Source organism: Ursus arctos, unplaced genomic scaffold (assembly GCF_023065955.2).
Source record: "Ursus arctos isolate Adak ecotype North America unplaced genomic scaffold, UrsArc2.0 scaffold_34, whole genome shotgun sequence".
NCBI classification, from domain to species: Eukaryota; Metazoa; Chordata; class Mammalia; order Carnivora; family Ursidae; genus Ursus; species Ursus arctos.
The window spans coordinates 796,133-812,020 of NW_026623030.1; the positions used below are offsets into that span (position 1 = coordinate 796,133).

General features: G+C 42.5%; 1 gene segment (V, D, J or C); it reads left to right on the forward strand.

Moving 5' to 3' along the window:
- The first annotated feature begins 965 nt into the window (after window positions 1-965).
- Window positions 966-2,721, forward strand: LOC125281884 (immunoglobulin lambda variable 1-40-like). The segment is given in 3 exon segments: window positions 966-1,067; window positions 1,181-1,530; window positions 2,623-2,721. Coding segments are annotated over 3 exon segments (510 nt in total).
- Window positions 2,722-15,888: the final 13,167 nt, after the last annotated feature.

The window sequence follows — 15,888 nt, forward strand, 5'->3', positions numbered from 1 at the left end:
GGAAACAGGGGTGGCTGGGTGGATCGGTCGTTAAGCGTCTGCCTTCGGCTCAGGGCGTGATCCCAGAGTCCTGGGATCAAGCCCCACTTCAGGCTCCCTGCTCTGCTAGGAACCTGCTTCTTCCTCTCCCACTCCCCCTGCTTGTATTCCCTCTCTTGCTGGCTCGCTCTCTCTCTCTCTCAAATAAATAAAATCTTAAAAAAAAAAAAGCAGATGGAAACAGTGACAGGTGACAAAGATTTTCAGTGTGTAACCCTGCAGGAATGCACATGAGGTCTTCTACTCACAACCCAGAGAGAATTGTTCTCTGTCTCCTCAGTGCTGTGGGAACCTTAGAGGAAGGAGAGCTCAGAAACCAGAGAGAACTCACACAAGAGAAAAGACACAGCATCTTGCACAGAAGGGACCATGTGTCCCTGGGGTCCTGGCACTGTTCTGGACTGGATCCAATCTAGAGGAGTTTGTGTAGTGACAACATCTCAGTCCTGACCCAAGAACAGATAACAGAGCTGTCAAAAGACACACCCTGAGGAGTCTGAGTACAGCATAAAGTCTATTGATGAGATGGGAAGCCACACAAGGACACAACTGACAGGGTTCTAACACAGGGGACAGTGATCAGAGCAGTGGGGAGGAGGAGTCATGCCTGATGGGCTCTGGTCACCATTTCACACAAATGTATATCTGGATCTGACACCAGGGGGCCATCAGGGCCAGTTTCTGAGGTGTCAGGGGTGATCAGAGCTGGAACCTTCCACCTGACACTGCTGTGCCCTCTGCTCAGGGCTCAGAGCTATAACATCCCCACCCCCTGGGCCCACAGAGAACTTCCCCTGCCTATCCCCCTGATAGCCTCAGCGAGAGGAACCCAACCCAGGTCCAGTGAGGTGTCAGAAAGCTGGAGGTCTCATTTGCATAGACAAACCCTCCCTCTCTCAGAGGATGAAAAGGGAAGGAGAGATTAGGGGAGGCTCTGCTCAGCTGTAAGCCACAGAAGGCAGGATCGATGATGGTCCTCACCATGGCCTGGTGCCCTCTCCTTCTCGCCCTCCTTGCTCACTGCACAGGTGACTGGACGTGGGGGCAGGGGAAGGGACCCTGGGAGGACATACGGGCTTCTGCTTCCTCCTCTTGTCTCCAGATCCCAGCATCACCCTCTCTGTGTCTCTCCCACTTTCAGGATCCTGGGCCCAGTCTGTGCTTACTCAGCCGCCCTCCGTGTCCGGGGCCCTTGGCCAGAGTGTCACCATCTCCTGCACTGGAATCCCCACCAACATGGATTATGATGGAGAGGAATATCAACCAGATGTGAACTGGTACCAACAGTTCCCAGGAAAGGGACCCAGACTTCTCATCTATAATGATGAAAACAGAAACTCTGGGGTCTCAGATCGGTTCTCTGGTTCCAAGTCAGAAAGCTCAGCCTCCCTGACCATCACTGGGCTCCAGGCTGAGGATGAGGCTGATTATTACTGCCAGATCTATGATCTCAGTGACGGTAGTCACACAGTACTCAGGGCCTATGGGGAAGTGAGACAAAAACCTGCTGTCCCCTCAGTAATGGGGTTTCCTGTGCATCCCCTACTCCTTGGCTGTCAGCTGGTTCCTTCCTTTGCTTGGAGTAAGCTGGAGTCTGAGACACACTCTAGGGAATTTTGTCTACAAAATCTGTCCCCATTCTCTGAAATTCAGCTTCCAAAGCCTGTCTTTGACACGAACACATTACATGATTTTCTCCAATTAAGCAGACATTCCTGGGTGCCAGGGATAGGCTGCCCTGGGGTATGAGTTCATGACAGGTCAAGAGTGAGACAGGCATGCAGAATCCAGGCTTGTGTGAGACATGACACATCACGGGTGTACAGTATGTGTCCTGGTACCAACAGCTCCCATGAATGAACCCGCAAATCCTCACCTATTATAATGGTTAGACCCTGTGGGGGTCCTGACCCATTCTCTGGCTCCATGTCTGGCAACTCTGGCTTCCCGATCATCACTGGGCTGTGGTCTGAGGATGGGGCTGTTCCTCACATTCCCTCCTGTGACAACATTCTCAGGACTCACACAGAACCCCAGACCTGTGATTATTGGGAGCAGAACCCCTTTCTCATCTGCTGGGAGAAGGAGCTTGGCCTGTGGCTTCTGCTTCTGCTGCTCCTGCTGCTGCCCTCATGGGGCCAGGTCCATCCAGGGCACCACCTGAGAGTTGAAGATCCTCCTTCCCTCTGTCCTCAAAGTCAGACCCTTTCTAGACAATGTGTCCAAAAACGCACAGAAAGGACATCCCCCATCAGGTCGGGGCACAGAATGTCTTTGCTCTGAAGTTCATGGACTGGGAGTTCCAGGTCCAGTGTGCTCATCTCACTCCTGACTTCTGAGGATTCATTTACCTATTTGTAGAAGTTTCCGGAGCTATGCCATCCTCTCATTAGCCATCAGTAGGAATGCCTGTTGTTTGTCCATGTTGGGGAGATATCTTGTATCTGGATGGCACCAGCCCTGGAGCATCTATTGCTGAATTGTGCATTTGCATCTTTTGGAATGACTACCTGTCTATTCCCATCTATGCTAAGATCCAACCAGTGATTTTCCTTGTATAATTGCATTGTATATTATTTGCAGAATGAGATGACTAATAATGAAGTTAAAGGTCACATTTTCCTGTTCCTCATCTTGTGGAAAAATATTGTCCTGCACCCCATTACTGAAGGCCCTGGCTGAGGCAGTACATATAAGTGTGGAAAAGAATATGGTACCAAATTGCAAATATATTTGACTGCTTTTACTTTAGATGTCTTTTCATGAGGAATTTGTTTTATTTATTTATTTATTATTTTAATGTTTTTTATTATATTATGTTAGTCACCATACAGTACATCCCTGCTTTCTGATGTAAAGTTCAATGATTCATTAGTCGTGGATAACACCCAGTGCACCATGCAATACGTGCCCTCCTTATTACCCATCACCAGTCTATCCCATTCCCCCATCCCTCTCCCCTCTGAAGACCTCAGCTTGTTTCTCAGAGTCCATAGTCTCTCATACTTCATTCCCCCTTCTGATTACCCCCCTTTCTTTATCCCTTTCTTCCCCTACCGATCATCCTAGTTCTTATGTTCCATAGATGAGAGAAATCATATGATAATTGTCTTTCTCGGGTTGACTTATTTCACTTGGCATCCTCTCCTCCAGTGCCGACCATGTTGCAGAAAATGTTGAGAATTCATTCTTTCTGATAGCTGAGTAATATTCCATTGTATATATGGACCACAACTTCTTAATCCAGTCGTCTGTTAAAGGACATCTCGGTTCCTTCCACTATTTAGCTACTGTGGACAATGCTGCTATGAACATTGGGGTGCGTATGGTCCTTCTCTTCACTACATCTCTATCTTTGGGGTAAATACCCAGTAGTGCAATGGCTGGGTCATAGGGTAGCTCAATTTTTAACTTTCTAAGGGACCTCCACACTGTTTTCCAGAGTGGCTGTACCAACTTGCATTCCCAACAACAATGTAGGAGGGATCCCCTTTCTCCACATCCTCTCCAGCAATTGTTGTTTCTTGCCTTGTCAATTTTTGTCATTCTAACTGGCGTAAGGTGGTATCTTAGTGTGGTTTTGATTTGAATTTCCCTGATGGCTAATGATTTTGAACATTTTATCATGTGTCTGTTAGCCATTTGTATGTCATCATTGGAAAAGTGTCTGTTCATATCTTCTGCCCATTTTATGATTTGTTTATTTGTTTCTCACATATTGAGTTTGAGAAGTTCTTTGTAGATCTTGGATACCAGTCTTTCACCTGTAGCATCATTTGCAAATATTTTCTCCCATTCAGTGGGCTGCCTCTTAGTTTTTTTGACTGTTTCCTTGGCTGTGCAGAAGCTTGTTATCTTGATGAAGTCCCACAAGTTCATTTTTCTTCTGTTTCTCTTGCGTTTGGAGATGTGTCATGAAAAAAGTTGCTCTGGACAATGTCAAAGAGGTTGCAGCCTATGTTCTCCTCTAGAATTTTGATGGATTCCTGCCTCACATCGAGGTCTTTCATCCATTTGGAGTTGATCTTTGTGTATGGTGTGAGAGAGTGGTCAAGTTTCATTCATTTACATATACTTGTCCAATTTTCCCAGCACCATTTGTTGACGAGACTGTCTTTTTTCCACTGGATGTTTTTTCCTGCTTTGTCAAAGATTAGTTGCCCAAAGAGCTAAGGGTCCATTTCTGGGTTCTCTATTCTGTTCCGTTGGTCTATGTGTCTGCTTTTATGCCAGTACCATACTGTCTTGGTGATCACAGCTTTGTAGCATAGCTTGAAATCTGGCAATGTGATGCCCCCAGCTTTGTTTTTCCTTTTCAACAATTCCTTGGTGATTCGGGGCCTTTTCTGGTTCAACACAAATTTAAGGGCTGTTTGTTCCAGCTCTTTGAAAAATGTCATTGGTATTTTGTTCAAGATGGCATTGAAAGTGCAGATTGCTCTGGGTAGCATAGACATTTAACTATGTTTATTCTTGCAATCCATGAGCATGGAATATTTTTCTATCTTTTTGTGTCTCCTTCAATGTCTTTCAAGAGTGATTTGTAGTTTCTAGAATATAGATCCTTTACATCTCTGGTTAAGTAAATTCCAAGATAATATATGATATTTGGTGCTATTGTAAATGGGATGGATTCCCTAATTTCTCTTTCTTCAGTCTCATTGTTCGTGTATAGAAATGCAACTCTTTTGTCAGCATCGATTTTATATCCCGCAACATTACTGAATTGCTGTATAACTTCTAGTAGTTTGGGAGTGGATTCTTTTGGGTTTTCCATATAGAGTATCATGTCATCTGCAAAGAAACACATTTTGACTTCCTCTTTGCCAATTTGGATACCTTTTATCCCTTTTTGTTGTCTGATTGCTGGTGCAAGGACTTCTAGTACTATGTTGAATAATAATGGCGAGAGTGGGCATCCTTGTCATGTTCCTGATCTTAAGGGAAAGGCTTTTAGCTTTTCCCCTTTGAGAATGATATTCACCATAGGCTTCTCATAGATGGTTTTTATGAAATTGAGGAATGTACCCTCTATTCCTCTACTCTGAAGGGTTTTAATCAGGAAAGGATGCTGTATTTTGTCAAAAGCTTTTTCTGCATCAGTTGAGAGGCTCATATGGTTCTTGTCTCTTCCTGTTGATATGATCCATCACACTGATCGATTTGTGAATGTTGAACCACCCTTGCATCCCAGGATGAATCCCACTTGGTCATGATGGATAATCCTTTTAATGTACTGTTGGATCCTATTAGCTAGGATCTTGTTGAGAATTTTGGCGTCCATATTCATCAAGGATATCGGTCTGTTATTCTCCTCTTTGATGGGGACTTTGCCTGGTTTGGGGATCAAGGTAAAACTGCCCTCAAGAATGAGTTTGGTAGTTTTCTGTTTCTATTTTTTGAAACAGCTTCAAGAAAATAGGCATTATTTCTTCTTTGAATGTTTGGTAGAATTCCCCGAGGAAACTGTTATGCCCTGGACTCTGTTTTTGGGGAGGTTTTTGCTCACTGCTTCAATCTCTTCATAATTAATCAGTCTCTTTAAATAATCACTTTCTTCCTATTTTAGTGTTGGTAGTTTATTGGTTTCCAGGAAGGCATCCATTTCTTCCAGGTTGTTTAATTTATTGGCATAAAGCTGTTGATAAAAGTTTCTAATGATCCTTCCTATTTCATTGGTGTTGGTTGTCATCTCTCCCCTTTCATTTATAATTTTATTAATTCGGGTGCTTTCTCTATTCTTCTGAATAAGTCTTGCCAGTGGCTTATCGATCTTATTTATTCTTTCAAGGAACCAACTTCTAGTTCTGTTGATCTGCTCTACTGTGCTCCTGGTTTCTAATTAATTGATGTCAGCTCTAATCTTGATCAACTGCTTTCTTGTGTATGGGTTAGGCCTGTTCTTTTGTTCCAGCTCCAGCTTCTTGAGGTGATTATGCAAAAACTGCATTTTAGATTTTTCTATTCTTTTGAGTGAGTCTTGGATGGCTATGTAATTTCCCCTTAGGACCACCTTTTCAGTTTCTCATAGGTTTTGGACCCATGTGTTTCCATTCTCGTTAGTCTCCAAAAATTATTTAAACTGATTTTTAATTTCATGGTTTACCCAATCATTCTTGAGCAGGATGGTTCTTAGATTCCAAGTGTTTGAGTTTCTTCCAAATTTTTCCTTGTGATTGAGTTCCAGTTTCAAAGCATTGTGGTTGGGGATATGCAGAGAATAGCCTCAGTCTTTTGGTATTGGTTGAGACCTGTTTTGTGACCCAGGATATGGTCTATTCTGGAGAAAGTTCCATGTGCATTAGAGAAGAATGAGTATTCTGGTGTTTTGGGGTGTAGGGTTCTGTATACATCTATAAAGTCCATCTGTTTCAGAATGTCATTCAAAGCTCTTATATCTTTGTTGATTTTCTGCTTAGGTGATCTGTCTATTGCTGATAGTGGAGTGTTGAGGTCCCCTATTATTAACATATTTTTATCTATATGTCTCTTTATTCTGCTTAAGAGTGGCTTATGTATCTAGCTGCTTCCTGTTGGAGGCATAGATATTTATAATTGTCATATCCAATTGTTGGATACATCCTTTAAGAATAATATAGTGTAACTACAGTCTTTAGTTTAAAATCTACTCTGTATGATAGAAACAAAGACTTTACTGGCAATATGGCATCATTAAAATCATAACTCTCAATAATCAGTCTCAATGTAAATGGCCTAAATGCTCCCATAAATGCCTCAGGGCTGCAGATTGGATTAAAAGACATGACCCATACATTAGCTGTCTACAAGAGACTAATATTTGAACTTAAGATACATCCAGACTGAAAGTAAAGGGATGGAATACCATCTTTCACGCCAATGGACCTCAAAAGAAATCTGGGGTAGCAATTCTCATATCAGACAGATTGGATTTTAAACTAAAGACTATAGTTAGAGACACAGAAGGGCACTATATTATTCTTAAAGGATGTATCCAACAAGTGGATATGACAATTATAAATATATATGCCCCCAACAGGGGAGCAGCAAGATACACAAGCCAACTCTTAACCAGAATAAAGAGACATATAGATAAAAATACATTAATAGTAGGGGACCTCAACACTCTACTATCAGAAATAAATAGAACACCCATGCAGAAAATCAACAAAGAAACAAGGGCTTTGAATGCCATACTCGACAAGTTGGACCTCATAGATATAGAACACTACACCCCAGAACCAAAGAATACTCATTCTATTCTAATGCCCATGGAACATTCTCAAGAATAGACCATGTTCTGGGACACAACACAGGTCTCAACCGATACCAAAAGACTGAAATCATCCCCTGCATATTCTCAGACCACAATGCTTTGAAATTGGAACTCAACCACAAGGAAAAATTTGGAAGAAACTCAAACACTTGGAGACTAAGAACCATCCTGCTCATGAATGATTCGATAAAACAGGAAATCAAAAATCAACTTAAACAATTTATGGAGACCAACGAGAATGAAAACACAATGGTCCAAAACCTATGGGATACTGCAAAGGCAGTACTAAGGGAGAAATACATAGCCATCCAAGCCTCACTCAAAAGAATAGAAAAATCTAAAACGCAGTTTCTATATTCTCACCTCAAGAAGCTGGAACAGCAACAGAGGGACAGGCCTAATACACTCACGAGGAAGCAGTTGACCAAGATTAGCAGCAAGTAATGAATTAGAAACCAGGAGTACATTAGAACAGATGAACAGAACTAGAAGCTGGTTCTTTGAGAGAATTAATAAAATTGACAGACCTCTGGCAAGACTTATCCAAAAGAATAGAGAAAGGACCCAAATTAATAAAATTATGAATGAAAAAGGAGAGGTCACAACCAACACCAATGAAATTGGAAGGATTATTAGAAACTTTTATCAACAGCTTTATGTCAATAAATTAAGCAATCTGGAAGAGATGGAGGCCTTCCTGGAAACCCATAAACTACCAAGACTGAAACAGGAAGAAACTGATTTTTTAAACAGGTCAATTAATTATGAAGAGATTGAGTCAGTGATAAACAATCCTCCAAAAAATAAAACTCCAGGCCCGGATGGTTTTCCTGGGGAATTCTACCAAACATTCTATCCTAAAGCTATTTCAAAAAATAGAAACAGAAGGAAAGCTACCAAACTCATTCTATGAGGCCAATATTACCTTGTCCCCAAACCAGGCAAAGAACCCAACAAAGAAGGAGAATTACAGACCGATTTCCCTAATAAATATGGACGCCAAAATCCTCAACAAGATCCTGGCTAATAGAATCCAACTGTACATTAAAAGGATTATCCATCATGACCAAGTGGGATTCATTCCTGGGATGCAAGGGTGGTACAACATGCGCAAATCTATCAGTGTCTTAGATGTTATCCAGAAAGAATAATTCAAAAATCATGAGATTCTCTCAATAGCTGCAGAAAAAGCATTTGACAAAATACAGCATCCTTTCCTGATTAAAACCCTTCAGAGTGTAGGAATAGATGGTACATTTCTCAAGATCATGAAAGCTATCTATGAAAAGCCTACAGCAAATATTATTTTCAATGGGGAAAAGCTGGAAGCCTTTCCCTTAAGATCAGGAACACGACAAGGATGCCCACTCCCACCATTATTATTCAACATAGTACTAGAAGTCCTTGCAACAGCAATCAGACAACAAAAAGGGATCAAAGGTATCCAAATCAGCAAAGAAGAAGTCAAACTGTCTCTCTTCGCAGATGACATGATACTCTATATGGAAAACCCAAAAGAAGCCACTCCCAAACTATTAGAAGTTATAGAGCAATTCAGTAATGTGGCGGGACACAAAATCAATGCTCAGAAATCAGTTGCATTTCTATACATGAATAATGAGACTGAAGAAAGAGAAATTAGGGAATCCATCCCATTTACAAAAGCACCAAAAACCATACGTTACCTTGGAATTAACTTCACCAGAGACGTAAAGGACCTATATTCTAGAAACTATAAATCACTCTTGAAAGACATTGAGGAAGACACAAAAAGATGGAACAATATTCCATGCTCGTGGATCGGAAGAATTAACCTAGTTAAAATGTCCATGCTACCCAGAGCAATCTACACTTTCAATGGTATCCCGATCAAAATACCGATGACATTTTTCAAGGAACTGGAACAAATAGTCCTTAAATTTGTGTGGAACCAGAAAAGGCCCCGAATCTCCAAGGAACTGTTGAAAAGGAAAAACAAAGCTGGGGGCATCACAATGCTGGATTTCGAGCTGTACTACAAAGCTGTGATCACAAAAACAGCATGGTACTGGCACAAAAACAGACACATAGACCAATGGAACAGAATAGAGAACCCAGAAATGGACCCTCAGCTCTTTGGGCAACTAATCTTTGACAAAGCAGGAGAAAACATCCGGTGGAAAAAAGACAGTCTCTTCAATAAATGGAGCTGGGTAAATTGGACAGCTACGTGCAAAACAATGAAACTTGACCACTCTCTCACACCATACACAAAGATAAACTCCAAATGGATGAAAGACCTCGATGTGAGGCAGGAATCCATCAAAATCCTAGAGGAGAACATAGGCAGCAACCTCTCAGACCTCAGCCGCAGCAACTTCTTGCTAGACACATCTTCAAAGGCAAGGGAAATAAAGGCAAAATGAACTTTTGGACTTCATCAAGACAAAAAGCTTTTGCACAGCAAAGGAAACATTGACAAACTAAAAGACAACCAAAAGAATGAGAAAAGATATTTGCAAATGGCATATCAGATAAAGGGCTAGTAACCAAGATCTATAAAGAACTTATCAAACTCTACACCCCAAAAACAAATAATCCAATCAAGAAGTGGACAGAAGACATGAACAGACATTTCTCCAAAGAAGACATACAAATGGCCAATAGACACATGAAACATCACTCAGCATCAGGGAAATACAAATCAATACAAATACAAATACAAATCAAAACCACAATGAGATACCACCTCACACCAGGCAGAATGGCTAAAATTAACAAGTCAGGAAATGACAGATGTTGGCAAGGATGCAGAAAAAGGGTAATGCTCTTATACTCTTTGGTGGGAATGCAAGCTAGTGCAGCCATTCTGGAAAACAGTAAGGAGGTTCCTCAAAAAGTTGAAAATAGAGCTACCCTACGACCCAGCAATTGCACTACTGGATATTTACCCCCAAGATACAAATGTAATGATCCAAAGGGGTGTCTGCACCCCAATGTTTAGAGCAGCAATGTCCACAATAGCCAAACTATGGAAAGAGCCCAGATGTCCATCGACCGATGAACGGATAAAGTTGTGGTTTGTATATATAATGTATAGCTCAGCCATCAAAAATATGAAGTCTTGCCATTTGCAATGATGTGGATGGAACTAGAGGGCATTATGCTAAGCAAAATAAGTCAATCAGAGAAAGAATTTTATCATATGATCACACTGATATGTGAAATTTAAGAAACAAAACAGAAGATCATAGGGGAAGAAAGCAAAAAAATAAAACAAGATGAAAACAGAGAGGGAGACAAACCATAAGAGATTCTTAATCATAGGAAACAAACTCAGGGTGGCTAGAGGGGAGAGCGGTGGAGGGATGGGATAACTGGGTGATGGACATTAAGGACGGCATGTGTTGTAATGAGCACTGGGTATCATATAAGACTGGTGAATCACGGGCGTGTACCTCTGAACCAATAATACATTACATGTTAATTAATTGAATTTAACTAAAAAATTTTAAAAACAAGATTTATGCTTTTGAAAAGTCTGAATAGCGTACATCGATGAAAGCCTTTTATCTGAGTACACAATTTAACAGTATATCCCAAGTTTTTTATGTAAAGATCCATGATTCATTACTTGTGTATTACATCCAGTGCATCATGAAATGCCTTTTTAGGACACATGACATAAGACACAGGCAAAGGAAAACAAAGACCAACTCTGGGAGGAGATGGATCAATAACCAAAGAGTTATCTAGCAAATTCAACCAAACTGTCACTAAGCCCAAGGAACTAATTCCACAATATTTCCTCCTGGAAATCTTTTTTTTTTTAAGATTTTATTTATTTATTTGACAGAGAGAGAGACAGCCAGCGAGAGAGGGAACACAGCAGGGGGAGTGGGAGAGGAAGAAGCAGGCTCCCAGCGGAGGAGCCTGATGTGGGGCTCGATCCCAGAACGTCAGGATCACGCCCTGAGCCGAAAGGCAGATGCTTAATGACTGAGCCACCCAGGCGCCCCTCCTCCTGGAAATCTAAATTAAGAAAAGGAAAAATCCTCTCACCACTCCCGCTCCATCAGACTCCACAGACAGAGATTCCAGGAAGCCGACATGGTAGGAAGACTTACCTTCTACTGGCTGTACGTCAGATGTTCCAGGATCTCCGCTGTAGCATACAAGGTGAAATGTGTCCAGCAGTTGACGTGTCCTGCCCACTACACCAACTGCCACGGAGGAAGTATTTTCTCTGTCATCAAAGATCCTTCTAGCTGGACCAAGAATCAAAATGACATGGGACAGATTAACAGAAAAAAAATCAAATTTAATTTCATAATGATGGGGAATACACACAGACACAAACTTCCCAAAGATAGTCGGGCAACGTGAGGCTTATCTGGCAACCTGAGCTAAGGAGGGCAGGGGTCAGGGTATACAAAGGAGAGGAGGACCCTCAGCAGGAAGGTGAAAGGAGATGTTTAGAAAACAAAGGTTGCCCTGTTATGCAGATAGGTTTCTTAGGTAAAGAGGTAGCTTTATTAATAGCCTGTTCCTGAGACAGGTGTGCAGTTGTTGAGGGTGAGGGGTGGTAAAGAGCTTTTCCTGGATTGATTGAGTTGTGATTGCTTTTCTTTTTTTTTTTTTAAGATTTTATTTATTTATTTATTTATTTATTTATTTTTATTTATTTATTTATTTGTCAGAGAGAGAGAGAGAGAGAGCCCAAGCAGGGGGAGCTGCAGCAGAAGCAGAGGGAGAAGCAGACTCCCCGCTGAGCAGGGAGCCCCATGCAGGGCTCAGTCCCAGGACCCTGGGATCATGACCTGAGCGGAAGGCAGATGCATAACCAACTGAGCCACCCAGACGCCCCTAGGAAGATCATTTAGATGTGTATACACTGGCAATAAACATGTGAAAACTAAAATGAATTATACCATTAAAACCACTCAACAATGCAATCTTTAGGTGCATATTTAATAAAACATGTAGAGCCATGGATGCTGAAATGCTGGTACATATAATCGAAGTGGATTTTAAAAATAGAGAGACGGGTTCTGTTCATGGATGAGAAGACTCAATAGTAAAGACATCAACTCTTCCCAGATTGTATAAAGTCTAATTCAACCCCTATTACAACAAGATAGAGTGGTATGGATGGAGGGTAGACACACTGGTCAATGGAACAAAACAGAAAACCCAGAAATGGACCCAAGAAAGTATGGACAAGTACTTTTGACAAAGTTGCAAAAGTCTTTCAGAGGAGGGAGGATTGCCTCCTGGAGAAATGGCCATAGAACTACTGGCTATCCATAGGGGGAAACGAATCTCTCACCTAAAATTCTCACTTTATGAAAAAATTTACTAAACAGTCATTGACATAACCGTAGAATATAAAGCTATATATATATATATATATATATAGAAGAAAACAGGAGAGAATCTTCGGATCTAGAGTTTGTATAAACATGTTTAGACAAGACACCAACTGCACGATCTATAAAATAAAAAATGATATTTTACTTGATCAATTCATTCTTTTTCCTTTACTTTGTAAATTAGTAAGAGGATGAAATTAGGTGAAAAGTAGATAATTAAAATAAAACTCAATTTATAAGAGAGTTGGAATCCCTTGCTTTAGTGCACAGGAGTTTTTTGGGGTTTGTGGGGTTTTTTTATGTTCAGTTAGCCACTGGATCATTAGTTTTTGATGTAGTGTTCAATGATTCATTAGTGCACAGGTGTATTACAAGGCTGAAAACATACATATTTTAAATCCCAGACCAATGGAGAAAGATGATGGGAGCAGTGATCTTCTCTGGGTTGCCAGAAACTGAAGTTTTAATTTAGGTAAATGTTTGCATCTCCCATAACCCAGGACTCCTCCCAAGAGTGCAACATGCAACAGTATTCATGGGCAGCACTATGGGACACACTTTGTATGAATCAGACCACTGATGTGAATATCGATCCAGACCTGGTGAGCTGCAGAAACCAGCTGGGCTCTCAGGCCTTAGGGCCTCCGTGAGTGTGTACTGTGACCAGCAGGGGATGCTGTGGGACTGCCCTGTGGTCCTTACACAGCTGTGTAGTGAGGACCATTCAAGCAAAGGAGCCTGGGCTTGGAGGCCACATCCTGTGCTCCCTGATGTGGATGCAGCAGCTGTGTCCTCTCAGCCCTGGCAGAGTCCCCTGAGCAGGGACCTGTGTGTGGTCTCAGCAGGTGCTTCCTCCCAGGGCTCTCCCCAGGGCTGAAGCCACCTCCATCCTCCCCAGTGTGTGGTGTGAGCTGAGCTCCAGCACCAGGGATCAGGGAGAGGCTGGGAAGTCACTGGATGGAGCCCATTTGCAGGGACAGCCCCTCCTGTGGAAGAGGGTGGAGGAGAAAAGGAGGTCTGGGTCAGCCCAGCCAACTGTGGGGACCAGGGTGTGTGTCACTGTGGCCTGGACTCCTGTCCTCCTTGTTCTCTCACTGCACAGATTGGGACAGACCTCAGGGACACAGGGAAGCCCTCCAGTTGGTATCTGGCCCTGTGGCTTAGATCCTGAGAAGCTTTGCCCTGGCCTCTGCCCCATTATCCATAGTGTCTGTGTTTGCAGGTTCCCTGTCCCAGCCTGTGCTGACCCAGCCGTCCTCCCTCTCTGTATCTCTGGGATCATCCGTCAGACTCACCTGCACCCTGAGCAGTGGCTTCAGTGTATACTGGTTCCGGCAGCAGCCAGGGAGCCCTCCCCAGTATCTGCTGAGGTTCTACTCAGACTCAGATAAATACCAGGGTTCCGGGTTCCCAGCTGCTTCTCTGGGTCCAAAGATGTGTCGGCCAATGCAGGGGTCCTGCTCATCTTTGGGCTGCAGCTTGAGAAGGAGACCGATTATTACTGTGCATTCTGGCACAGTGGTGCTGGTCACAGTGACACACACAGATGCGGAACTGGGACAAACACCGGAGCCTGCTCGGGACCATGGATGCTGACTCTCTTACAATTTAAAATACCCTGAATTCATACTGACTGTACTTGGAAGTAGCTTCTGCATCACAATGTCCTTCCTCCCAGTTTCCTATACAACTTTTGTGAACTCTGGAGAAAGAAAAACAAAAGACAACACAAACCCCATGATGATACAAAAATTTTGCCTGGTGGTCCATGTTGTAATAATCAGAGCCTGTTGAGCTGGTGTTTTTGTTTTGTTTTGTTTTTTCCTCTTTAAACAGCAACCCAACTTTTTTAGGTCTCTTGGTCAGAGTCTGAGGACCATCCCAGCAGGGGGAGAGTCCTCCACAGCATGGCCTCTTCCATTTCAGGGGTCAGAGCAGAGACCCTCTCTTCCCTCCCAGGCTCCTGTCCTCAGGGCTGGCAGAGGCTCACTGAGTCCAGGGACAAAGCACTAGAATGTGAGATGCTGTGTGAGGATCCAAGTCAAAGAAGAAATTCAGGCACAGAGCCGGCCTGGAAGCCTTGCTGGGTACCTGAGCCTTCAGTTGTGATGTTGGGGATGGGCGGTTAGGCAAAACTCCCCAAGTCAAGAAAAACAAAGAAAGATTGAAAACCTTACACATTGGAGGATTTCAGTATGTCATGAAGAATAAATGCAGTGTGGTTACTTGGACTGGATCCCGGAACAAAGAATGACAGTAGTGGCAAAAACTTGTGAAATCTGGATAAAGTCTGCAATTTCCTTAATATCATTGGACCACTGTTCAGTTCTTGTTTTCATAAATATGCCATGGTCATGCACGATGTTATCGTTAGAATAATCAGGGTAGGGGCGCCTGGGTGGCGCAGTCGTTAAGCGTCTGCCTTCAGCTCAGGACGTGATCCCAGCGTTCTGGGATCAAGCCCCACATCAGGCTGTTCTGCTGGGAGCCTGCTTCTTCCTCTCCCACTCCCACTGCTTGTGTTCCCTCTCTTGCTGGCTGTCTCTATGTCAAATAAATAAATAAATCTTTTTAAAAAAAAGAATAATCAGAATATAAGAGATCTTTGTACTATCTTTGCATTTTTTCTGTCAATGTAAAATTATTACAGAATAAAAAGTTCAACACACAAACACGTGGGGAAAAAAAGAATAAAAATATATCCTGTTTTCTCTTCCATGTTTAGGAGATCAAAGCCCAACATTTATGCTGTACTGGGTCCCAGCACTGCCTGTAAAACTTTTCACACCCAACGCTTGCTCATGTAATGCATTTTGTTTTTATTATTCTGTGAAGAATAATGTAAAAATAATGTTCAAATTACCTATCTGTTATTTCTATAGCTTGGGGACCAGGATAAATCACTTCCACAGCAGCAGCTAAGCTGGATCTCCACCTTCCTCGCACTGGAGGAAACCATTCAGAGCAGACACCACAAGGATCCCCAGTTCCGAACAAGAGGAATGCTCCCAATCAACCAGGTCCTCTCATTTCCAACTAAACATTTCCGGATGAAATACAAACAAATATGGGAAGACTCCAGAAGGTGGAGGGAAGACATTCTACAAACCTCAACTGTTGAGGAAAACACAGCAGTGAGTTCCCTGGGTTTCTTTTCTTCTATTACCTCCCCCACATGTAAGACAAGACGCGGCAGGAGTCTCCAACCAAGAATCACCCAGAGGGCCAGAATGGGGGGAAAAA